Raw genomic sequence first — 26270 nt, 5'->3', positions numbered from 1 at the left:
TCTCTTCGAGTCATCATATTCTACCATAGACTTTACTTGCAGGGCAACGTATAAATAAGTTACTTACACTTAGTAATCATGCGAAAAATGTTTCTAAAAGTTGTAAGAAAAACTAAAAATCTCCTGAAAATAAATGTTTTATTTAAATTCCAATATGCGGTGTTTGGTATCATCCTTTGTACGATTACAAAAAAAAAGGAATATTTTACTTATCTTTGGAAATTTATTGGAAAAAGATGTTCAATATCTATTTCGTGCTAAAACAGGATTATCAGTTTATGAAAATCCTGGCTGGAAAATAGACGTGGCTTTACAAAATGGAGCAAATTGAAAGTGAATTTCTGCTGAAGGCTTTCAGCCATTTAACAGACTGATATGGAATAAAGTTTTTTATTCGAGACAATAACGCCGTTTTGTTTGTCGTGTCATTGGTGTGTGAATAACTATGTAAAGCAAATAAATTAAGAGAAGAACAAGATATCGTAATTTTTTAATTTGTTTAACTACATGTTTACAACCGTTCAATTCTTCCTTTAATATTTTTAAAAAATTTTTTTAATTCCTTTTTGAAAACACCCTTTTATTTTAAGGCACAAAAAGTTAAAAGGATGGAAAATAATTATTTGCTGTTCCCAACATTTTGAAATTTTCACTGTCGACAGCTGTAAACAAGATATTTATGCTAACTAAGCGGCTTAAATGCCAAATAAGTTTAAAATAATATAAAAAAAGAATTTAGGTGTCCAACCGCAGAGTTTTTGGGGGAAGGTCTTCTTAATTAGTCGTCGGCGGTTAAAATTAAAACAATTAATAAGTTAGGAATTTGTGTTCTTGTCACATTTTATGGAGCTTTTGTATAAAATTTATTAAAGCGGAGATTCACAATAAAACTCTCCAATGGTAATTTTATTATAAAACAGGGCTGTTATGTTACGAAAACGACAAATAAAAAGAAAGCTTTTACTGAATGAATGCAAGGCAATAATATCCGTCAGGTTGACGCTATCTCACACGCTATTATTTACAGACCTTAATTATCCTTATTTTTAATTCCCAAACAGCAGTTCCAATTAAGCTCTCTAATATCGACTTGCCTTAAAACAGGGTTGTGAGAGAAGCTAGAATAAATTTGAAAAAACATGTTAAAAAAAAACACATGATGAATTGGCATTCGTCACTAACGCCATTTCCGGTGAAGAAGAGAGGTATGAGTGCGCATGCGCCTACTAAATTTTCCCGGAAAAATTGGGAGATGCTTAGTAAGCATTAATGACTTGAAAAATGTACACTTGACGCACATACCACTAATAAAACGATAGTAATATGGATTATAACAGCGTAGTCAAAAAGGAAAAGAAACGGTTTTTAAAGTGCAGTAAATGGAAGGAAAGTAACGAATACGTTAGTTGACTTCATCAATGGAATTAGTTGTCAATGTGAGGGCTAATGGTGAAGTCGCAAAACCAAGTAAATTGTAGTTTTCTGTGGCTATTGCTCAACCTACCTACCGAGCATAATACGACGTGTAAATAAAACAATACCGTTGTTTTCACTGTTTGTGACTCTGACTTTGTTTGGACTTCGGCCAATTGCTTTTACAGCTTTTTCCCTTGATGCAGCGATTGCGACTATTGCTTAAAAACTTTAATACTCAGTTTTTATTCAGAAGTGGTACTATAAGCAACTTAAAGTCAATTGTAGGAGAAGATTTTTGATAGATAAAAATAAAGATTTCAAGAAAGCAAAAGAAACGTTTAATAACGAAAAAGTAAACATTTAATAGCTATTGCTCAATTACTATAATAAGCAAAGCAAACAATTAAGTTGGATTATAATGTGAAATGCGAACCAAGTCGGGCATAAGTTGAAAAGTGAGAGTGTTTGCCAACAACAAAAACCACTTGACTATTTAAAGTACGATTTATCCATTTTGGAGACGTTGGGAGAGAAAAAAAGAGAGAGTGAGTGAGTGGGAGAGACAAATGCAAAATAATTTCTTGGCGCAATTTGCTTCCGAGACTTACATTTGGATAACTTCATCCGATAATTTGACATATTTACTCGAATCGTAATTTTATTGCATCTGCTACGTAATAATTAATTTATGGTCAATGTTCATATTTAAATAAATAACTGCTGAATGTTTCTTAAAAAACAAAGCAGTCGTGATGGTGCAACATTCAGCTTATTCTTCTTTGAGCTTCTTAATTCTGTGTTTTGCTTACCGTAAGTACATGCGTATGATTGCCTTTTTGTTTGTCGCTGTAAACAAACCTTAAAAGTTATCAAAAAAAAATTGATCAAAGAAAAACTGGTTATTAAGAAACAGGTATTAGCGGTCCGTTCAGTTTAAAGCGATTCTTAGGTACTCACCTCTAAAGCACTACAAGATATATGAATAGCGTTCAGATTTCACCATTTATTATCAACTTTATGAACCGATGAAGCCATCTTTGGGAAGAATTGTTTCAAAACCTTCATGTTCGAACCCCGAGTCTAAGTTATTGAGCGTGCTGTCATGACTGAATTCATAGTTTTTTCTGCTTCAAACGTTAAAGAAACTTAGATGTAGAAGCATAAGTTCATGAATTTTCAGTTACTTTTTTTACAATTTTGGAAATATCTTCAACACTAAGTCCAGATTTTAGTATGTCTAAGTCGACTCTGAACAAAAAAAGGAAAGGTTTCCGAATCTTTTCTACGCACATATTGTTGGTTGTTACAAACCGGTCGATAAAATTTATATAACTAATCCCTCTTTCGTGGTTATTAAAAGCAAAAAATAAATGAATGAGTTTGCTTTTAAAAAGTTAGCTAACACATTCCGTTGTCTTAGTAAAGTAAGTCAAGGTTGTTTGCTTCTGATTTTGACTGAATATTGATCTTAATTCTTCTACATCGTGCGAATCGGCTTTTCCCTTCTTATACGTAGTGATTTTCGAGTGTATGTTTCTTTCGCTTTTAGTTTTACTGCCTTTACATTAAACCATTGTTTATTTCGTTTCTGTAAATTGAACAAACAACTTTCAATACTTTTTCTCTCTTTTTATACCCATTTGCGGTGCAGGGTACATTAAGCTACTGCGGATGTATATAAATCCCCAAAAGCGCTTCAGATAGACCCAACTTTTATTATATCAATCAGAAATTCAGAATCATTTTCTAAATCGGTACAAGCCTGTCTGTTCGTCTGTTATCTGGCCATGTGTTTTTGTGATCAAGGTAAAAGTTGCAATTTTTGAAATATTTCGACAAGGATGAACCCTAATGGTTCGAATCGATCCGAGCGAGACGCGTCTTTAACATGCAAAAGCGTTCTCCCCACAAACAATTTGACCGCAAGCCTGCGAGACGCCTGCATCTAAGTAACCTCCATCCAAGTAGCTAAAATGCAGAGTATTTTTTGCAGAATTTGGCCATTTTTAAAACACAAGTCCAGTGCCAATGTCCTCACGTACATTATTTTGATTGCCTGTGGACTTTTTCATTTTTCAAACGCATCACATTTGATTTGATAGTAATGGTGTTAGCAAAGATACACTCCACTCCAAAACTTGTCTATTCGGGAAAGGTCGCAAAGTTTGTTCTTTATCTACTGCAATAAACTCTCTTGATTCCTATATATGATTACAAGCGCTCTTCTTAAGTAGGAAGAAACTGAAAGATTTCATTATATTTTATATAAACCTATCTCAGAAGCGGTGGGTATTCAAAATTCCTCTTAAATACATTTTTTTTCAATTAATTCCTTGTCTTCACTTAAAAAATTCCTTATACCTCTTTTAGTTGCCTTTTCTAATGCACTGATCGTACCACAGGAACTGCCTTCAATTCTGTCTTTGATTTATTCGAATATTCCGCCAATCAAAAAAGGTATATTTTTATAAAAACTTATTCGTACCACTTATCAAACTATTATATATTCAAGTTTTTTTGTGACTTTTATAGGCACAGATTCCCGTTTGGGATTTGGTTTTCGCCTTGGAGAACATGCGGATTTTCAAATCTTACTTGAATTGGGACCGCAAAAAGAAACCCGTCCTCTAGGGGATCAAGACTCAACGGATGGTTCGGCCTTTAACAAGCGTCATGTGAATAAAAAACAACAAGAGGATATACTACGAGAAAAATCGATCACTGAAAAACGGCCGGCAACTTGGTTGGAGAAATGGACAAAGGAGAGTGAAAATAAAAATACAGATGGTACAAGACATTCACAAATATTGCCCCAGAAACCAGTTCTACCAGACAAAGTAATGAAACAATTGAAAATGCTACACAAAATGGCCACCGCATAAATAATATTTCATCCATGTGAATGCATTGCAAGGAAAATTAAAATCTTTAAAACAAAATAAAATAATTAGACAATCAAAAGAAAAGGCGCCTACATCCGGCTGCAATGTCCATCATCACCAAAATTATAGCTTGCGTTGAAAGGAAAAGCCGTTAGTAGTTTGTGAACAAAATGCCATAGATGTTTACAGATAAAAGACAGCCCTAACTGCACTAGTATTATGAACATTATTCCCACAATGTAAAATATAGTAAAGCTGAAGACTATATAAGATGCCTTGTTCTATTTATTTATAATTTCTGGATCAAACTGCGGGCTTTCCATTTTGGTTGATTTTTGGACATGACGTAATCGACTACGCAATATTCATGACTATGAACAACACTCGATACTACACAAACGATCGTTTTACTCAATATAACTTTATTACATTTTCTCTTCATATAGGATGAAAAACAGGATCACCTACGTATATGTCAGAAGTATCGTAGAGTTGAACTAAAAAGCAAGCACCCTGAAAAGTGATAAAATTAAGCTAAAATGTTGTGACAACGCAAACCTAGTGAAGCACTCTGTAGCACTTCTACTAAATCAAAATATGTCTATAGAAATTGAAAATCTTCGCATATAACATTTTTTAAAATAAATCCTTCCCTCATATGGCATGTATGCACATAATCCATTTTCAGTAGAATTGATGCCTTGCCCAAAACGTTTTAACGTACAAGTTTTATGAGGTAAGCTGCGACTAGTATTTTTATCGCAAAGATCTTAGACTGACAATTTCGAATAGCTTCAGGAAATTATTATCGTTTAAATAATATAATTAAAAATCGGTCTAAAAGAGTTTTACTTACATGATAACCAAAAAAACAAAAATATATTTGCTTTTCCTCAGTTAAACGATAAGAAATTTTTATTATTATTATTAATTTCGCCAGAGAAATAAATTCTAAGACTAAACTCTTAAAGGCACTAGCATCTAAGGCTATCGGTTTTTTTTTATTAAAAACTCTACCGCACTTGAGATTCGAATCCACGACCATTGACTTGCTACTTGCTACTCAGGCGGATATATTATTATTATTTTTTGGCATTTTATAAGAAAAAAAAAGCAACTTTGAAAATTTCATTAAAAATTGTGTAAAAAAGTCTGTTATAAACAAAAGAAAAAATATGTCAACACAACCAGAGAATTCGTTGTACGACCAGAGAATTCGTTGTACTTGCTAGTCGAGATTCCTCCCCTTCGGCTACTCGGCGGATAAGAAATTTTTAAGTTAACTAAGAGCGTTGAAAAATATGTTTAATATGCTAAGTATTTGTCTCTCCAAGCTTAAAGTGTCTCTCTGTTTCTATTTGTTATTTTCTCATCGTCTTGTAGTAAGGTAAACAAATTTCTAATTTCAAATTTCAAAATCTGTCTCACCACTAATCGCACAATTTAAATGAGTTCTAGTAATCTGGCAACAACATCTTATCGTTACTAATCGGCGAGTTCGAATACTTGGCAGCATTAGGAGGTTGTTGGCATTGCTATCTTAAAAATTCGTTTTACTCGCGTCAACAAAAGAGAGAAAGCATATCGAAGCAAAGATATTGGAATTTTTGCTTTGGCAACTAACATATTATTAACGTCCTGCCTACTCACATAACGGCAAAGAAAAAAATAGTGGACAGTTTTCCGAATTTTTTTCTCAGTATTATATAGTTAATTACTTATTTTATATGTGTTTTCATGCTTGGAAGCCATTGAAGCTACTAAATTACTGAATCATATGGAGGGAGGAGTCTGGGCTTTTTATAAAGAGCGAAAAAGAGATAAATATTGAGTGGTATTTAAAATATTTCTTTTTTTCTCATTTGCATTCTATTCTTGAAAAGCAGGTACGTTATGTGATTGTTGTTGCAAAGCATGTAATGTGTTTGGTTGTTTTGCAAATCATGATTTTTGTTTACATTTGTCATGCACGTGCCATTGTTTACATTTCAAAAGTAAGATCTTATGAATTTTTGTTGCTATAAAAGTAGTACAGTGTATATATTGTTGTTGCATTTTGCCCACATTTTTATATTGTTTCCATTTACATGAAAATCGATCAACAAAAACGATTTGAAATACGAATCTGTTATGCTAAATTTGAACGTCGGTGGCTTATTTTAAAAATACCCTTCTGCATAAGGCTTCTGCGTTGAACTTCTTCGTAATATCAGAGTATCATTTAGATTTTAACACAATGATGCATGTTTGGGGTTGGACCCCCGTTTTGCCAATCTTTTACGAAACAAGCATATCATGTAGCAATGAATAACAGTGAAGGGTTTGCGACAATATCACAACACTTTTTTAAATCTTATTTTCATTAATCAGTTTCCAAACGCTTGCCTGTTTTTACACTAATTTTCTGTAAAGGCATGAAGTCAATGATACATATGTATCAAATATTCAAATAGATGTAAGGAACTACGCTTACTTTGTATTCTCCTTATTAGGGATTGCAACGATGAAACACCGTCAATTTGTTTGGAGGTCTTTTTGATATAAAATTTTGTTTTGTAATACAATGAAAATTCCGCGTAGTGTTCAGCCAACATATAAAAAAAATTTTCTTAATATATTGCTCTGTACTTGATAGATGTGTTAAAAGTTTTCATTTAATCTAACCAGTCGCCAAGTTTTCATTAACTAACTACACTATACCAATTTACAAAACTTCATAGTATTTGTCATCATTAGACCTACTCTAATCTTTAGATCACACAAGAGACTAAAATTTATTATAGAATAGAATAATCTATTATAAAACACTATCGTGCAGACATTTTCATTTGCGGAGCGAATCTTGCCCTGGTCGACTTAACTCTACTAAAATCTTTGGCTTTAGTATTTTGTAATATTAAATTTGTTTTGATTATTAATATTTTATTTTATTTCCAAAGAGTGTGACCAGATCTTTTGCGGTGTTTTACCCTGACTGCTCGGCTTCAGAACGCCAAGTCAATGCCAATCGAGATCGGCATGAAACAGTCCCTATCTATGTTATTGGGCGCATGAAACAGCTTTTTTTGTTGTTCTTTTGTACACTAAATTATGCTAACGTAAACAAATAATAATTGTTTTAATTGTGGTGCTAGGCATCGTATTGCATTTCGTAATGCAATAAGGTGAAGTGTGATATAATTTTCATTTTTGGTTTAGCAAAAGGATTATGCTGAATTTGCATAATTCTGTCACACTTCAAAGTGAATGCATATAACGACATGCGATCACACTACAATTTAGATGAACTTTTTGAAATTGACTCAACATACATTCAAACTATATCTAGTTTGGCTGTCGGTATTGTGATTCCAAAAACTGATGAGTTTAATGTCAGTCATTTTTTTTTTTTAATTGAATGTGCAATCATTGAGATGTATATGTATGTTTACATTGGTTGGTATTCTTGTATTTCACTTTTTACGACGAACACTCAAATGTTTAGAAGGCGTGAAGATATTTATTCATGTGCCATTGTAAACGAAATCTATTAAATGCATAAAAAAAACGGGCTTACTTGTGTTGTGCTTGTGTTGCGAATTACTATCACAATACATATTTGCCACATAAAAATGTTATTCGCCCAAATCCCAAATCATATAAAAGCCTATAATGGAATCTCACCCATTCATACTTCATACTTTTTCCGTATATACTTTAGTTTAATTTGATAATTATTTTAAACTCAATTTATTAACATTAAAAATTATTATAAAAAAAGAAGGCTTTAATTTAATATTTTGATACGATTCAAATTCACATTTTTGGCATTTCTTTTTTTGACTAGAAATTTCAGAATGAAGAGGCTTGGTTTGGCTTTTCTATTTTTCTATGACGACACTTGTAAGCGTTGAAAATGTCAGCACATCTATGCAATCTTACACTTACAGTTAAGGTGACCAGGTGACAGGACGTGACCATCTTTAATAAATTTACATGTTTTCGTGTATTTGTCAAATACAATCAATACAACATTAACAATATTAAAATGATTTATTGAACGGAAGAAAAAAAAACTATTGTCAAATTATATATTTATAAAATACAACCTGATCACCTTAATTCACTACATTTAAAACTTGGAATTTGCAGCTACATCCACACATGATACTCGCTTTACAACACAACACAATCAACAGCTTTACAAAAATAACAATTTTTTAACAGGGTTGCAATAATTTCAATTTTACAATTCATATAAAATTTTTAATAAAATAAATAAAAAAAATAATATTAAAATATATATTAACAATATAATAATAAAAAAAAGAAATATTAAAATACATATTAACAAAATAATAAAAAAAATAAATAAATAAAAAAATTAAAATTATTATTAGAATAACCGTTTAAATTATTTAAGATATTAATAATTGAAAATATATATTATTAAAATGATTAATTAAAAATATTAAATAAACATGTGCAACAATAACTAAAAATTAGAAATTTTTTTATCCTAAACTATACTACAATTCCCATAGAGTGGCTTTTATAACAGCTCTGTATTAAGAAAGAAACTATTGGAATGAACCACCCTCGCTGATTATAAGGCTGACAAGTGATCTGATTAATTGGTAACACTGATTTTTTATATTTATGTAAAGAGGTATAACCTCTGTGTATTTTGTAAAAGAGTATGAATTTACACTCTTCACTCATAAGTTCGTGGAAAGATTTAATTCAATTATAAGGAAAGTGTCGCATATAATTAAATAAACATATGAATTCGGATGGATAAATATTATTCCAAACTTTATATAAGTGAGAAACTTTATCTGCAAAAAAGTTGAGATTGAAATAACAAACAACATTTTCGGTTTCAAGATAAAATGATGTGAGAATGTGATAAATAATCAAAACCACTGTCGTTTATACATTATACAACGTTTTTCGTGTGCACGAAAATTTTGTGTTCGGTTTTATGTGGATTAAACTTGGATATAAAAAAGTGAGCAGTGTAAGTGTTTCTGCATTGAATGTTTAAAGGCGATTAGCTGATATTAAAGTTTAGAATGCGAAGATTTTTTTCTAAAATCAACAACCGTGTTTCGATTATAAATTTCCGTTTTGCATAGCAGCAACTTTTCAACTTTCGTCGTCTACAAAATATATAAAATGAAGCAGAACACATACATAAACATATTAAAAGCAGACACCTGCTTCGGAAGATATGCTAGGCAATTGTCATTCTTCTTTGTTCGTAACGAGTCGATTTAGTTGTATGACTACGTCCGGGTAGTGTTCCTGTGTACGAAATGAGGAAGTAAAAATAAAATAGCAAAGTAACAACAATGCGTAAAAGGGCATAACAAATTGCAAAATGTATGGGTGATTGCAGTCACGGCCTCACTTTAAATTGTACTCAAATGAAATTAAGAAACATTCCTTTTTACTTAACTTATCGCCAATAAAGGTGAAGTCCTTCGTTTTGAAAAAATGTGACTGTCAAGTTGTTTGCTCAGGAATCATTACCAAAAAAAAAAAAACAAAGCAAAGCATTTGCGGCAAAGTTTACGATGAATGCATCAAGATATGATTTACTTCACCTTATTAAGGTATCATATTCGATTAGGAGTGCGTGAAAAATTTGCAAAATAAGTATATGCTTGAGCATCGAAAAGAGTGAATGAAATGTCTGTCTGTCTAATGCTGCGGATCTCAAAACTTTCTGTAGCTCTTTTTTTCTCATTATTCGTCACAACTGATTTATATTGGAAAAATTTACAATTTGGGAGAAAATTGCCTATTTTTGCTCTTTTTTAAATGACGATCTTATAGAATTCACATTTAATAGGTAGTTCGCTCATGTAAATGAGCTGTGCTTGTGCTGATGCTGCCTATTTGCATTAATACTGTTCTAACGAAACTTCGTACGTAGATGTAGTGGGACAGACGGATATATAGAGTCATTTTTATTTGGCCGTAGTAAAAGCTCTCATCTAGATTAACAGAATTATCCTATCTGCTTTGCTTGCTGTGTTCATCCTTAGCGTGTTCGTACATTAGGATAATGAGGAATTTAACGCAACTTTCAGTCAAAAATTTGAAGAAGATGCGTAAAACTTATTTGTCATACTACGGAGCAGATCAGACGCAACTACGTGTTTCTCCTAAAATAGTAATCATACTTTCATTGATTCATACAAAACAATGATTTTCCTTATGATACATAAATATTTTGTATGGAGAGTAAGAAGGTGATTAAGTCGAGATTGGAGTTTACGTCAAAAAGTATTATTTTATTGTTATTAGGCTTAGCAGACCTTTTAAGGGATAAGTTGCGATTGCCCAGTAACTTGCTATTTTAAAGATGACGGTGACGGTGAAAAACGGCCGCAAGATACTTTATTAGTGCATCATTTTTTTACAATTCAAGTAATGAATAATCCAGAATTGAAATACGTACTTAATATACTTAGAAGATTGACTTGATAAATGGTTTAAGTGAGCGAGTATAACACGAACGCCGAAGGATTGAAAAAGTCTCGAAGAAGAGAAAGTGTAACCGTGAAAAATTTCGATGAACACTATTTTCTCGTGCGTGGAGGTTAAATCTTAAGGGGCATAGCTATTATTGGGCAAATCTTAGTAGTACTTAGGAGCTTTCTTTCTTTCTCCTTATTTTAAAATTGAAATTGGGCTTAATTTAATTGAAAACCGGTGGCATGGAATTTTGACGGTTTGAAAATTAATATTAAAGAAAAACTATTATCTATTACAAAAGAAGAAATTACAAAAAGAGGAAGAAGAGGAGGAGTAAAAATGCAAATAATTATGAATAAATTACAAAACTCGTTAAAATATTCCCACACACATGATACGAAATTATAATATGGTATAGATTGGCCCAAGATAGTGTTTTTACAATTACTAAAACAAGTTTTCTTTTGTTTTTTGAATAACAATGAAAAATATTCAAAACTAAACACGAAAATACCATTCCAGAAAACTATTCATTGGAACAATAGAATTATAAAAAGTTGTCTTAGACCGAAAGTTACATCAAGAGAAATGAACACTAAAAGCGATCTCATTAAACACCACTACCATATAAACATATAAACATTTCTTCAATGAGACTCTGATAGTCAATAAAATGTAATTGTATGCAGACTAGCTGGGTGGGGGGGGGAAGTTAAAATATATACATGCATAATATGAAATTTTCATACTTATAGCAATTCAATTGAGTTTATTCCAAGAGATGAAATTTCTGTGCTGCCATACAGTGAAATGAAACTTTCAACCACAGAGAAAAAGTTGTTTAAATATTGTGAGACAAGTATACGTGTTTTTGTTATTAACAGCGATGCAATTCCGTAATAACATGAATACGTAAACACAGTTTATGACGAAATGTGAATACCCTCCGCTATATTGCTCTCGTAAATTGATGCAGAATTAAGATCAAATATAAATTCAATTTGTTGCTGTACTAAAATTGATTTCTATGAATAATTATGAAAAGGTCTTTAAGCACATCTGAATATCACTATATATGATTGTCTCAATCAATAATGCAATGAAATGCATTTTCCTTTTGGAGGTGTTTGCAAAAATTATAAAGATAGTTGTGCTCTCTAAAAACATTTTTCTCTCAAATGCGCATCTATCTACGGTTATGTGAAGGTAAAAAAAAAGAGGACAACAGTGATGACCAAGGTGAAATAAACCCGTCCTTCTAACAGGTAATTATCCAGCCACATTTTTTACGGCATGTGCAATTATCGTTGCAATGCAATGCAATGCAATGCAATGCGAAATAAAGTTTAATTTCTTTCCCTGGCAAATGCAAGTTTCTACAAGATTGAGAAATAAACGGTCAATATGGAAGATGTTGCAATCATTGTTTGTGCTGATAAAGAAGTTATATGTGGAAGCTAATGGAAACTCCCTTGCACGCGAATGCATTATATAAACTCATAGAGATAGCAGATATCGATAGAAAGTTTGTCAAAAATTTCTCACATGAATTATTTTGAATCTTTCTTTGAAATGATCAATAAGGAAGTTTCCAACTTAACGCTTAGAATAGGCTGTAAAGAGAGCCACCTGAGTGGCCGAGTAGGCAAGAGTCTCGACTAGCAACTCAATGGTCGTGGATTCAAATCTCAAGTGCGGTAGAGTTTTTAATAAAGCCGAAAGCCTTAGATGCTAGTGCTTTAAGACTTTAGTCATAGAATTTATTCTCTGGCTAAGTTTATAATAATAATAATAATAATAATAATAGGCTGTAAAGAACTTTTAAGCCTTATAGTGGTTCAAACGTGTTTGGTTCTTGAACTTTCAATAATAATAAGCGAAGTGAGTAAGACAAATTATCTCGTTAAAAGTATTGAGAAATCTCAATATATCTTATCTAAGTTTAAAACATATGCTATTTGTTGCAATCAACTCCACTACGAAACGGGTATTAGCAAAGACACGCAAAAAAATAAGCAGCTACAGTATATAAGATATTCAGAATATTTACAAACTTAGATAAGTTGTATACTACATTGACATATATTAGAAAATTGTTTAAATGTAAACAGTTTGAAGTGCAGCCATTATAAACATACGCACATGGCTGAGTTTTTTTAAGTAATACTGTAGAATGTGTAGAATGTGTCGTATAAAAGAACGAATTGTTGCTTAATTTCTGTATCAAAAATATTTTCTAAGTTTAATTTGGTCGCTACAAGCGCATAGGCGAAGCTTACTGCGTTCTGACATTGATCTCTTTTCGGTTATAGGCAAATCCTGCTAACCAAAATCGCAATCATCGGTTTGAAAAATAACTCGCTGCGATTTAAATCGTATGACGAAATGGAATATATTTCATCCCGTATGGCCCTGAAAATATATGTTACCCGATCTTAATAGTTCGGTTCCAGTTAAAATTGAATTTTTTTTTCTTTGCATATTTTGACGCATATTTGGCAATTTGTCTGAACAAGTACAATGTGATGTGTTTATAAAAATTGTCGCGTACTCTATACCTGCAAATCTGAAACTAGTTTCAATGTGCTCTATTTGGTTATTGAATGTCTAACGTTTTAAGGGCTTGAAAATAAATTATCCGCTTTGTTAATTAAATTCCGCTTATGATGTAGTCGATAAGCCTGAGTTACTTTTATGTTTACCAAGCGAACAATACCTTCGTCTATAAAGACTTAGCAGATGTTGCCAACATCAAATGAAAATATTTCATTTCAATCAATTCTGTGGTGGCTGTACTGTCAGTAGAAAGTCGCAATAATATAACATTGTTGTAAAAGAAAAATTTATCTCCTCAGACCCTAACATCATTCTTCTATAAGTCATGGGTCGTCTAAATATTTCAAATTATATACTTCTTCCATTAAATGCGAGTATAAAAATAATTCTGCCTTCTAATGATTAATTGATTGATACAAAGCAACAATTACAATACTCGTCTTAATATACGGAAGAATGAACATCACGTTCGACTATGTACGGGTTTCATTCAACAACTGCATGTACACTATCAACGTTTGCCGAATAAAGAAACTGATCAGCATTATAGCTTGCAACACAAACCCTAACCCAATATATCGCATTTCTGACATGCGAGTGGGGCGTGAAAGTGCACGTATGCCGTTCAATGTTTTCAATAATCCAGAATTGAGAAGTTCATATTAAGACAATTTGTGGTCCATACATCCAGATCGAATCGGTATCGCATGCACCTATGTTGGAAATATCGCCTACTTACAGTGAATGGTTACTTCAGGAACGGCAAAACTTGTCTTCACATATCGTATTACTTTCGGAGAAAGCTACTGAACATGTTCTTAAAAATGTATTCATTCGACAAATGCTTAAAATACAGATCTCTTAGAATTTTGCAAACGTTTTGCTAATATGGAGAGTTTTCTATCTTTATTAAACCGAGCTTTGTTCCCCGTGTTGCCAAGACTTTTTAAAGTTTTTCATTATATTTTGGATATAAGCTTAAATTTGATCATTTCTCCAAATATTCGTTCTTTTCGCTAGACAAAAAATAAACGCTTGTTAAACCTAGTCCACCGACCTAGCCCAAAGCCCAGCGAAGACTTAGTGAACTTAGAAACACTTTCAAGTCTTAGCTTCCTATTTTGTTCTTGTTCCAAAAGCTTATGCCGAGCATGTCAATGGCCGTGTTACGTACGCATTGGAGCCAATGAAGTCGAAAAATTTGTGTTTATGCCGTTCTATCAAGATAACGAGCTCAAGCACAAGTACCGGTTAATTCAAGAACGACTCTTATATAACTTGCCTAAAGTGCTTCACCCTCTTTCCCAGCCAGCAGGCATGAATTTCATCAAAAATATGTGGGATGAATTAAACTGACGGGTGCGAAAATGCTCAATCTCTTCGGTTCAAGATCTGAAAAATAGGCTATAAGAAGGATAGAGTAAGGTCGCTGTTTCCTACGCCAGAAAAATTATACAAAATATGTCGCGTTTAAATGACATTATTAGGCAGAAAGCACACCCCATTAAATATTAATTTTTAATAATATGCTGTTTGTTCTCTTCGTTTCTTTTCCTATATGAATAGATTACGAATAAGAAGAATTTTTTAAGTTGTTGCAGTTATTTAATTTTCTTTTCTATTGGAATAATGTTCTGTTTGCTTTTTTTTGTAATATTTTAATATGTAATCCCTAGTGTACTACAAGATAGTAAAATAAATTTGTATGTTTGGACAATGGACTAGGTTTACTTAAGCGTTTATTTTTTGTCTAGCGCAAAAACCCAATATTAACGAGATTCGCTTTAGCTATAAATAAATACTTCCTTGGCATTGGAAATTCCTTGCTTTTATCCCTTTCGGATATTTCGAATGAAAAGTTCCAAGTATAAAAAGATTCGATCAATGCTGTTAGAAAAAGTTGTGTAGAAATATTTAACATTGGAACCAGCTTGATTGAGCATGAGTTAATGTGACTTTTTTGAACTTTTGACTTAAAAGAAAAAAAAAAAGTTTATAAAACATCCATAGTTCCAATATTTCTTGATAACTTTTACGAATATGAAAAGAACTTTCAATAAGAAGTGCTCAGGGAATATTGGTGTTAAATACCAGCGTCCTATTATATAATCTTTCTCGGCTGCAACGTCTCTCTTAAATGGAAATGTTCGTAGTAAACCTTGGGTTTGCTTACTTACGTCGATTTAAACGACTTTCTTGTTCTAACTAACTCATCATTTTCATAATATTGAATACTGCTTGGTTCATGGGTGTATGTACATTTTTGTGCTTGGCTATGTATGAAATTTGACAAAATTCGAGCTCAGCCATCTTCCTTACTTCTATCTAAATCTCAATTTAATTCAGTTCGGTTAATGACTTGTAAAAATTGGCTTAATTATGGCAGAATAATTAGCGGTTCCGTTACGGTACTATAATAATTTTCACCCCAATATAGAGATAATCAAATATCAATTATTTAGCGTAAAATACGAAAACTTTGAACCTGCCCGCCCGCCTTCCCTACTAAAATTGTTGGTTATTCATTTAGAAAATTACTTTTCGTGGCTGGGAGGGAAAAGTAATCTTTGCTTTTTTTGATTAGAATTATAAAAAATTCATTTATCTGCCATTTTAATGGTACACATGTGTACGTATATATATATATATGCATACATAAGCGATATTTCATATATGAAAGATATATTAGGTTCTTTCTACATTTGCTTTTTCCCTCAAAAAAATTTTTTTTTTTTGATATCATGTTTTTAGAGCGGAAGAATATTTAAATTTTCATCCGCAGAAATCGATGAGTATATTGCGATGGCACATGAGGTATTTAAGAAGGTGTGCTTTTTTCTGCCCATTTTTGGTGAAAAACTGCTCAAAATTAACCGAGCGTGTGCCTGTACGATAGAAAAATTGAAATTTCAATCAATCAATTGCATTAAGTTGTTATACATGAAAGATATATGCAACGAAAATATGCTCCTTATATGGATGGTAATATAACTCAAGGTCACACATTTTCAAAATTCGTATCGATAAAAATTTGTCTTTGTATTTATTCGCATTAGAAATGCGCCTTCTTTCTAGATGTGACGAAGCTTTTTATGCGAAAATTTATTAATTCTCATTGATTATTAATGGAACTCATTTCCAGTTCTGCTAGTGAAGGCCTATGCAAAGAATTAGACATCGGCCGCACTTAATTTATGGATGAATTTAAAAACAATCGTTGAAAATTGAAGAGAAACCCTTTATGTCGAATAATGCGAGTTTTCCATAATGGATAACGATTCTAGCATATATATAACTTTATTCTAAACGGGCAACGCTGGAGTGTCAGGACGACATGGGAATGCGATTATGAAAATGTGATGATCAAAATGTTTACAATCAACACAATAGCACTGTATAACTAACTAAAGAACAACAACAAGAGTTGCAATTTAGTAAAAAACTGTGCAGACATTAGTTGAGATAGTCCAAGACGTCAATTATTTTAAATATCGCACATACGAACTTAGAACGGAATCCTCGCGTTTTCAATAGTTGTGACATTAAAACTAACTCCTATCGTCAACTTTCTTTGCAGATTTCTTATTAAAAACAACAACTCTTCCAACAATGTCTTCTCCGAAGAACCGTATCTAATACATATATGAAAATAAGTAAAGCAATAGCGTACATTTGTTGTTGCAGCTCCGCAAATATCTCTACAAAGTCAATTTTTGCGCAAAAATTAAAGAAAGATATGAAGCCATCTGTCGGTATCTGCATATTACATATCATATTTTTATAACGAAAAAAGAAATTAAGAATATATTCCAACTAGAATTGATATTCCTCAAAAGCGCAGACATGCACCTTTCATTTAACGATAACGTTTCAGTGGAAGGTGGAATGCAAAATGCTGACATTTTCACTACTCGTACAAGTGTTGTGTATGGTTTATGTTCGTGCTAATTACGACTTGGAATTTATGTGCTCATCGATATTGTGGATATTGTTAGCGACGTTTCCGATTACGCGAAAGTAGTTTTACACGCCGTCATGGATTCCACAGATGGACGTATGGTGCGCGCTCCGAGACGCAAACGCAACGAAGAGCAAATGTGTGATAGGGTAAGTAATCAAACATACATACATTCAAATATGAAACTTACAATAATAATAACATTGAGTGCGCCGCGAATTAGTTAACAAGGAAGATCAGCTTTTTATACCCTACGCAAGGTATACTGACTTGTTTTCCGGACTTTTGATACAACTCATATTATATCAATTGACCCATAATGCTTTCCAAGCCTCGACTTAAGTTCGTCTATTGTTTTGATATCAGATCATGCTTTTTGTGTTTACACGTAAGCTACAATTTTTGAGATATTTTGATGGGATTTTCTCCAAGTACGACAACCCTATTGAAAATGGATTGGACCGGCCGATTATAATGACTTATTATGAAAAAAATGTTAAATGAAAAAAATTTGAATTTTTCAACGGCGAAAATCGTTTGGTACTAATAATTCGATCGGACGAGTCTAAGTTTCATATCCTGTCCAATATATAAAGGTTATCATGACAAGTAATCGATGAAGTGTCATTTTTAGAACTTTAGGGCCGAAGTAGGTGAAGAAGAGTGAGATTTTTGGCAAGAAAATTAATTATGCTATACGCGGGCCTTTTTATTTGCTCCCCCTTCCATATAAGGTCTCCATTGTCTCGATATGGAAAAAAGGTATTTTAGCAAAAAAAAAGTACTGAAGAATTCTATTGGATGAAGGCCATAGTGCTGTTAACGATCGAGGTTACGCTCGGCTAAAACGTTTTCAGTTGTCATTTATATGAATTAGTCTTCGTTAAGCGCCGCCACTACATGTATGTATATACGTTTTGGAATATTTGCTTTAGGTCCCTGTATAATTGCTTAGCGTTTAGTTCGCACAAGCAGTAAATTAATTTAAAGAATTTCTCTTTTACTCTTCTAAAAGTTTTTAGAGAAAGATAACGCTCTCAGCATATCCGATATATATATTATGATAAATAATGAAAATATACTTAAAAAACCTGTTGAGAAAATTTAATACCATAAAAGTCTGCTGTTTTTCCTCCTGTTTTTATGCAGCAAAAGAAGTAGTTATTCATTTATTTGTATGAGTGTCGGCTCTGCATGCATGAGTATTTTTTTCTTTTTCCATTTGTAAAATACGTACTTAAGCAAAACAATAATTTCCACTGCGTGCCGTTATTGTTAGTGCTTTTTCATTTCATTTCATTTCTGCTTGTCGTTTGATCATTTTCATGCACTCTTGCCAACGAATAAGCTTGTTTCAGTTGTATGGTTTTAGTTCACCTCAACATAAAACACCGCGCAGTCTGTCGGGCATAATTGCATTAACATAGTATTGTATTGGAGCGTTAGGTGCGCGCGGAGGGTGTTAGAAGGCAGTATTTCTGTGAAAGTGATCTTATTTCGCTTGACTTTATGTCATCGAGTAAAAAGGGAATAAACGTAAATAAAAAATCTGCAATGGAATTGATTGGCTGAAAACAGAAAGAAAAAGAAAAGAAAAGACAAGCGTAACCATATCGCTTCGAAATAAATTTTCGCTGAATCGGTTCTTTTTTGCATCGGCTGTATTTTAACATTTGAATAAAACGAAACGAAAGAACATAAAGCATAAAGTGTGTGTGTGTGTATATATAATAACAATAATAAATGCAAATTGAATGTTTGGCACATTCTAATAACTAACTTGTAATTAACATATAATGTAATTGTGAGAAACAAATTTAGCGAAAATCTTAATGGCAGAAAACAAGTAAACAAATTTCTACAACTCAGAATACCCCAGCATCGTTTAATTGGTCTCTCTCGCAAAATGCCTGCAAGTTATATGTCCATCACGGACAGTTGGGTATGAAAATTTGGAATAATAGTAATTTACAAATCAAAACAAATTTTTTTTTTTTGTGTATTCTTAGTAGTGGGTATCATGTGTAGTCCGTTTCCAATTTCCGATTATTTACTCGCTGCTAAGTATAGCTATGGTACTCTGTTTCAATTTCTGCATTTCCAAAGGCAAAATGAATCAATTTCGTCAAATCGTCAACAAAAATACAGACGAAGCGTAAATGTTTTCAGAATCGTTTACACATTTTTCGAGCCAATTGAGCATAGTGTAGTTTGGATGGCGGCAAATGTTTATATTTCCCTGAATATAACTATTCCAGAAGGAGTTTAACAACTATACTCAAATTTTGTGAACAAAAAAAAAAAAATAAAAATAAAAAAAAAATTAAAAAAATGAAAACATTGCGGTAATGTAATATGTTTTTCAAAACTTGTGCTGCGCATAAGTTACATGGGAGCTTTATGCCCGCAAATATTGTTTTATCACTGCTTATAAATAAAAACATAAACAATAATATTCTTCTACTCCTTCGGCCTTACTTTTGCACAATGGAAACAAAATTAAAAATATTGCAAAGAGGAAAACCCGTGCGTGGAAAGTGATATTATATTAGCTAACGGAATAATTCATAAATTGCTTACGTAAATAAATCCTAAATGAAAGTGCTTCTAATTAAACAAATCGCAGCGCGTACGTAATGATTTACTAAAAATTGTTGTGATTGCTTTCAATATTAAAATGTAATAACATCGGAATACGTAACACGACTGATTTGTTTCTTCAAAAACATTATTTTCACCACCAACGACTACGATGCCAAAATCAATATCATTATCTTCGTTCTATTTCCCAATTTTCGCCAATTTAAGCAGAACATCAAAATTTCCTGCCAAATATGAACGTTCTGAAAAAGTAAGTCGCTGGTGTTTAGTAAGTAACTCATTTTATCACTCGATGGAAACATCGAGGTAGATAAAATAAAAAGTTGAAGAATCCTTTGGATAACCAGGTGGTATCTGTGTGTCTCAATATATGTATCTCAATAAACGGATAAGTAGTCTTGCTACCATGTAATCTAATCTTGCTAAAGTTTGTAATTCGATTATTTATAAATATCGGGCATAGGCGTATTTCCAAGCGATAGAACGCATTTTCACATGCAAATTAATAAACATATACGCAATTAAAACCCAGCTCCCGTCAGAAATATTAAAAGTTGGAAAGAAGATTCACTTTCGCTTACATGGAATTGAAATTGAATACAAACAAAATTGGAATTAAATTGTGATTGAATGAATATATATTGAAAGCAAGTTTTTTATGCAAGATGGTTTTGTTTCTTTCCAGAGACGCTATAAAGTATATATATTCTTGATCAGCGCAAAATTCTGAATTGATTTAGCCATATCTGTGCCTCTCTGTGGTCGTCGTTGAGACTCTTCCGGTCGAAAAAAAAGTAGATATCGACTTCAAATTTGGTAGAAATATTAGAAGTTTTTGCACGTTGCAAGTTGGTATTGAAAATGACCCAATTTCGTCAGAGCAAAAGCGCGTAGTGGGGCGTAAATTGAACGCGACCCAGTTTTCTTAGACAAAAATTTTTGGTTTTATGCTCGTTACTCGGAAACTATTAAAGTTAGACGGCTACAATTTTTCACATTTATTTTACGGAACACTCTACGTTTTAGATCAAAAAATGGAATCAATCGGCCATGCCCATACAAAATTACGGGTAATAAAATTTTATTTTTTTCACTTTTTGGAGCTTTTATGCTTATAAACAACACAGAATGTTTAAGACTACTTTGAACACTCCTCAAAATGAAGATCCGCCTAAAAAATGGGTTAACTCTAAAATGAATACGGTAGATACCGCGTAAAAATACCAGCGATATGGGTATCAAATAAAAGGGCTTGGAGAGTGGAATGCTAAAAACATAGTGGCAGGTATGCGAGATTCGGCCTTCGTCGAATATAACTTTCTCATTTGGTTCTATATGCATTGTTGCTGCCATGTTAAACCAGAGCTCTGTATAGCAGATGAAGGTGAAAATATAGTAAAGACGAGAAAGGTAATATCGGAGCAAAGATTACTGTAGGCATTAAGACTTTACCCTGATTTTCATTAACACACTTTACCGTCAAGGTTAAATTTATAGGCGGAAAGTAAGCGTTCAACTTACACATGCACGTCAACCACAAAAGCGCAACGACTAGGTTCACTTGTTTGTATCCAATTTTTACTGAAGAAACTTTTTAACACGTAGTAATTTAAAAAAATTTTGTAGTGAAGTTGGGTCACGGTTAATGACCAAATAGCATAGCCATCCCTGGAGCGCCGAAAAGCAGTGTAGCCAACATTAGTAAATACATACGCGCGTGCTAGAGACATAAAAAGAAATCGTCTTTGCATCCATAAAATTATTCCTTGTACGTATTTTTAATACCAGCTATGATCCTAAGTTGCTCACTTTAAGATTTGTCGATATTTCTGCCAAACAAAAATTCGTAAAGCAACTATGGCAGACATAAGTCTGAACAAATCCATCTACTGCTAGAAGAATCACACCGCAGAAGTCTTGCTAGCAAGGAATTTACATCAACTCCGAATTCCAATTTCAATAAAAAAAACTGCTTCATTTATTATTATTATTATTGTTATTATTATTATTATTATTACTATTATTATTATTAATTTAGCCAGAGAATAAATTCTAAGGCTAAAGCCTTAAGGGTCTAGCATTTAAAGCTTATGGCTTAATTGAAAACTCTATTGCACTCGAGATTTGAATCCACAGCCATTGAGTTGCTAGTCAAGACTCTTGCCTATTCGGCCGTTCAGGCGAATCTGCTTAGTGTATTTAGTTATTTGTTTTGCTTAAGTAACAATGTAAAATTTTATTTTTATTAGTTTGGTGAATTGTTGCAACCTTGTAATATTCTATAGAATGAGCAAATAAAAGCATTAATAAAATTTGGTAAAAAGCTGGCAAAGCATAACATCCTTTCAATCTATGCCCACATATGCCTCCTTTAAATTTGAACAATACTGGCAATCTTTGAAAATGAAGAATGGGTACAAATTTTTCAGTAATAAGAGTAACAACACTTAAAACAAGAGAACATATTGAAGAATAAAGTAATTTTCCGACTATTTACATAAAATAAATAAATATTTATATACTCTTTACCACTTCTGTGGTAATACATACATACTTATATTCATTATATGCAAAATGGTAGTTTTTTGATGCGGTCTCCTTTGTAAGTAGGCAAGTGCCCGTTGCGTTAAGGATCTTAATTTTTTTAATTTTAGCAAACAGTGAACACGTGATGAATACTCCGAATGTGGCTAATGGTATTTCTAAAGTATATTTGCATGAGATGGTGAAAGGAATTAATTGTTACGGCTTTGACTATTTCAAGTGTCTATAGTAAAAATATCTTTTTTTTTTTACAAATCATACGCCACGATCTAACTTTACGCCAAAATTCAGCGAGAAGAAAAATTCGGACATGTAAAAGAAATTGATTCGGAAAATAAATCAAATCGCTTGACATTAACCTCTTTTGGAAGTTGCAATTCAAACGCGAATCGAATTCTATTTTCACTGTGTGTGAAAATAAAAGATTGGTGCGTGAAGCACACATGTGATAAAATATTTATATCAGATACTAAAAGTATTGTTGTATACAATGCAAAAAAATTCATAAAAAGATTTCATAGTCGGGCAAGGCCGATGGTAAAACACGTTGCACCCCATTGCCTAACACAATTCTTGTTTTATTTGTCCTATGAAATAACGAAAGCTACATTCTGTTCCCATGTGACGGCTTACTTATCATGGAACTTATTATGCGGCTCAAAACGTGAACTGACATTGTCCAAATTTTTCAAAAGTAGTTTTCTTATCTTATCTTTTCTTATTCCGCCCCTACTTTTGTTATACGTTACGAAGAATTGGACTTTGCTGTCGAATAAAGAAGTGTTCATTTCCATAAGAATTTAGAAAAGCAAATCTGAGGAGTGAAAACTCGATACAGTTAATTTTTATGTCCGAATATGATTATGGACCGTTTTTCAGCAGAAAATATTAAAAATTGCAATCTTTTGTCTTAGAACCATCTATATAGCAGAGGAATAAAAAATTGAACCTAAAAGTTTCATATCAATTTAATATGCCGAAATAGTGGTACTCGGCAATTTTTATCGAAAAATTTAGAGAAAAGCGATTTTTTTTTCATTTAAAGGCTTTATTAAAATAAGGCTTTGCATGAGGCGTAGTCGTAAAATTGGTTCGAGGCAAAAATTCGTCTCTGGACCAAAACAGGTAAAATTTCGTCGATAAAGGTAAAAAATCGCTACATGCAGTTTGAACACAAATACATACATAAATAATTGCCAGACGGACCGGACCCATAGGCAGATAAGTGAGATTTAAAATTCTTTTGAATGTTACTTACAGTCTCATAAATTGAATAGACTTTGCACAACAAATGGTGTAAAATTGAAAAACATTCATATATACGAAGTTACACACACACACACACACACACACATACACAAATACGTTTTCTTATATTCCCGTGCAAAAATATAATTCACATTGTGCCAGAGTCTTAAACAAAACGTGGTTTCTTTTTCTTTTTTTTGCATTTTTTGTTTTTTTTTTTTTTTTTGTCTTATTGAATTGAAAAGTGAAAAACTGCAGGCAAACTTAAAGAAGTGGTTGAACTAATAAAGCCAAAGTGCTTAAAAGTAAAAAAGAGATCGTATGCAAAATCCGTTGTGTGCATGAATAATTGGAAAATTCGATTTCAATGCAAAGAAAACTGTTAAATGGAACAAGGGAGTGGGCTGTTCGGTTAAGGTCGAATTTCGATGCTCTTCTCTCAACTAAAATTCTTCTTGCTCTCTATCCTCGAAGCACTAATAAGAGCTTCAAGTTTTCGTGTTGAAGGACACAGTAAAATGAAGGAACAAACATTCTCACGTCTACACAGTATAGAAAGTTCAGTCTTTTCGCGTCTTTATTAAAATAAGGTCAGCAATTAACGACGCAAACAGCTTGCATACATTTCGATCCAACATATATTTAAGAATTTTTGCGCTATTATTGCTTTACGTCCGTCTGTCCCTTTTGAGTAAATAGTTCAAAAAAAGAGAAAATTGGTCATCTAAAGAGCTGATAAGATTGAGATGAAAAGTAAAGAGGTAAGCAACACAAAAACTGTCAATCATTTACGGTGAACAGTTTTATGTTAGTAGGAAAGAATTTTCTGCGAGCTACTTAAAGATTAAACTTACGACTTAAACTATTTAAAACCTGACCTATTTGACCTACGTTTGGGTTAAAATGCAGATAATTGGAAGGTCATCATAAAGTGTCCTTGCAAAAGCAGTTAGTCTCCTCAGTTAGTCTTTCTATGCGAATGTGAATGTGTTAAGAAAGTCAAAGAGTAAACTTATTCGTACGCATGTATTTATGAGCCAATATCGAGTCTGAAAATCCTTTAAAGCGATTGACAAAATTCGATCAAGGACAAGGGCGATGAAAAATAAATCGGAGACTTACAAAAGGTTATACACGAATGTCATCTATAACTTGACTAAGTCGCGAAGAAAAATGAACGATTGGGAAGAAGAAGGCTATGGCTCTTTCTACCTAGCATTGACCGGCGTAGCCGAAAGTGCAATTTCTTTTAAAAGAGATACATCTGCAATTGACAATAATAGTGTCAGATATCATACCGCCAGCTTAACTTTTAACGAAAGACGTAAGCGGCGGAAAGCGCACAAGGCGCATTTCATGTCACTCTTCTCAAATTGTGGGCACTCTAAAGACACTACAGAACTAAACACATTCGCTGAGATGTAGATAAGAAATATTCTCTGCGGAGAAATAAGAAGAGAGGAGCGAGTGTATTGTAAAGTTTGTATGAAATCATACAAAGATGTTTTCTGATCTTATTGAATGGCGAGCTGTTTATCTGCAGAAAAGTTGTAGTCTATTATGACGCGGTGCGTTTTTTTTTTAACTGAAATGTACGTTTTTTGAAGCATCTAAAACTGAATTATGTAACAGAGTCATAAACAGCTTGATTTTATTGACATCAGAATTGCCCAATTGCCCCCATCAATTATAGGTCCGTTCTATTTTACGCTAATTTCACTAACTTTTAAAGTGGACTTAGTCCCTTTACGAATTCAACGGTTTATATACCATTTTGAGAATAAAGCGTAGAGCGCAAACGTCGCGGCTGCGCTGCTTGCTCTTTTCTCGCCCATAATTTTCAAATACACAGTATTAATGCCGCTGCTTTTGTATTAGTCAGTCGCCACATATGGGTGAAGGTGTGCGTTAATGTGCATGTTTTGAGAACAGATAAATAATAATTTTTATATCCAAGTTTGTTGTTGCTTTGTATAACACATTAGTATAGTTTTGTGTTGCTGGAGATCGGCCAAAGAGCAGTCATATGCTGAGAGTAATAAAATTCTATTTCTGAGAGTAAAAGGAAAAAAAGCGCAACTTTAAACCGCGAACGAAGTGTAGAAGAGAATCGATCAAATGCTCGAACAGAGAAATGAAATAAAATAAAACGCACGTATATCGATAGGGTTAGGTTAGGTGTCCGGATTAAATATATTCGAAATTATTGTAACGAAATCGATACTCACGTAAAGTCCGTTGTTCTACGTTAAAATACAAGAAAAGCTAAACCATTTGCTGCATCTGTGCATCACGAAGGAATCTAACAAAGATTCGATTTTGGCATACGGCCGCACTCCAAAGTACGCCGCATGATGTGTGTAAATTCAAAAAATAGAGGCGTATTCCGATAATTATTTATAGCGAAATTTTTCTAAAAACAAGACATATTGCTTTCATTGTACTATGTGCACAAATCAATGAATTGAATTATAATATCCGATGGTGATTAATATTAAATGCATTGCATATCACAATTTCAATCGATTCTATAAATATGGAACAGAAGTTCTATACTTATTTTTAAGTCGACGGATGATTATGTTTATATAATTATATAC

At 32.7% G+C, this 26270-nt stretch overlaps 3 protein-coding genes across 5 annotated transcripts in view; all 3 read left to right on the top strand.

The window, feature by feature from the left end:
* LOC119635407 overlaps positions 1-302 on the top strand; it is a 20739-nt gene extending 20437 nt beyond the window's left edge. The window contains exon 6 of the mRNA XM_038030217.1: positions 267-302. Within this exon, the coding sequence (XP_037886145.1) occupies positions 267-302 (36 nt within the window). The remainder of the gene's footprint in view (positions 1-266) is intronic.
* Positions 303-1522: 1220 nt separating this feature from the next.
* LOC119635541 lies at positions 1523-4737 on the top strand. 2 transcript variants are annotated; one of them, XM_038030385.1, is made up of 3 exons: positions 1586-2226; positions 3787-3873; positions 3949-4695. In XM_038030385.1, exons 1-3 carry the CDS (start codon positions 2169-2171, stop codon positions 4296-4298), a joined length of 495 nt encoding a protein of 164 aa, XP_037886313.1. In that variant the 5' UTR covers positions 1586-2168; the 3' UTR covers positions 4299-4695. The 2 variants fall into 2 exon arrangements, with proteins under 2 accessions (XP_037886314.1, XP_037886313.1); XM_038030386.1 differs by lacking the exon at positions 3787-3873 and having other exon boundaries at positions 1523-2226; positions 3949-4737.
* Positions 4738-9049: 4312 nt separating this feature from the next.
* Positions 9050-26270, top strand: part of LOC119635246 (mitogen-activated protein kinase-binding protein 1) — a 39781-nt gene continuing 22560 nt past the window's right edge. Inside the window, exons 1-2 of one of the 2 annotated variants that reach the window (XM_038029930.1) lie at positions 9050-9297; positions 16897-17426. In XM_038029930.1, coding sequence (XP_037885858.1) covers positions 17355-17426 — 72 coding nt within the window. In that variant the 5' untranslated portion in view covers positions 9050-9297; positions 16897-17354. Of the gene's footprint in view, positions 9298-16896; positions 17427-20004; positions 20129-26270 lie in introns of those variants that run through there. The other variant, XM_038029928.1, reaches the window with a different exon arrangement.

Source organism: Glossina fuscipes, unplaced genomic scaffold (genome assembly GCF_014805625.2).
Source record: "Glossina fuscipes isolate IAEA_lab_2018 unplaced genomic scaffold, Yale_Gfus_2 26, whole genome shotgun sequence".
Taxonomy (NCBI): domain Eukaryota; kingdom Metazoa; phylum Arthropoda; class Insecta; order Diptera; family Glossinidae; genus Glossina; species Glossina fuscipes.
The sequence above is the reverse complement of the archived record's forward strand: the minus strand, read 5'-3'. Positions and strand labels throughout refer to the sequence as shown.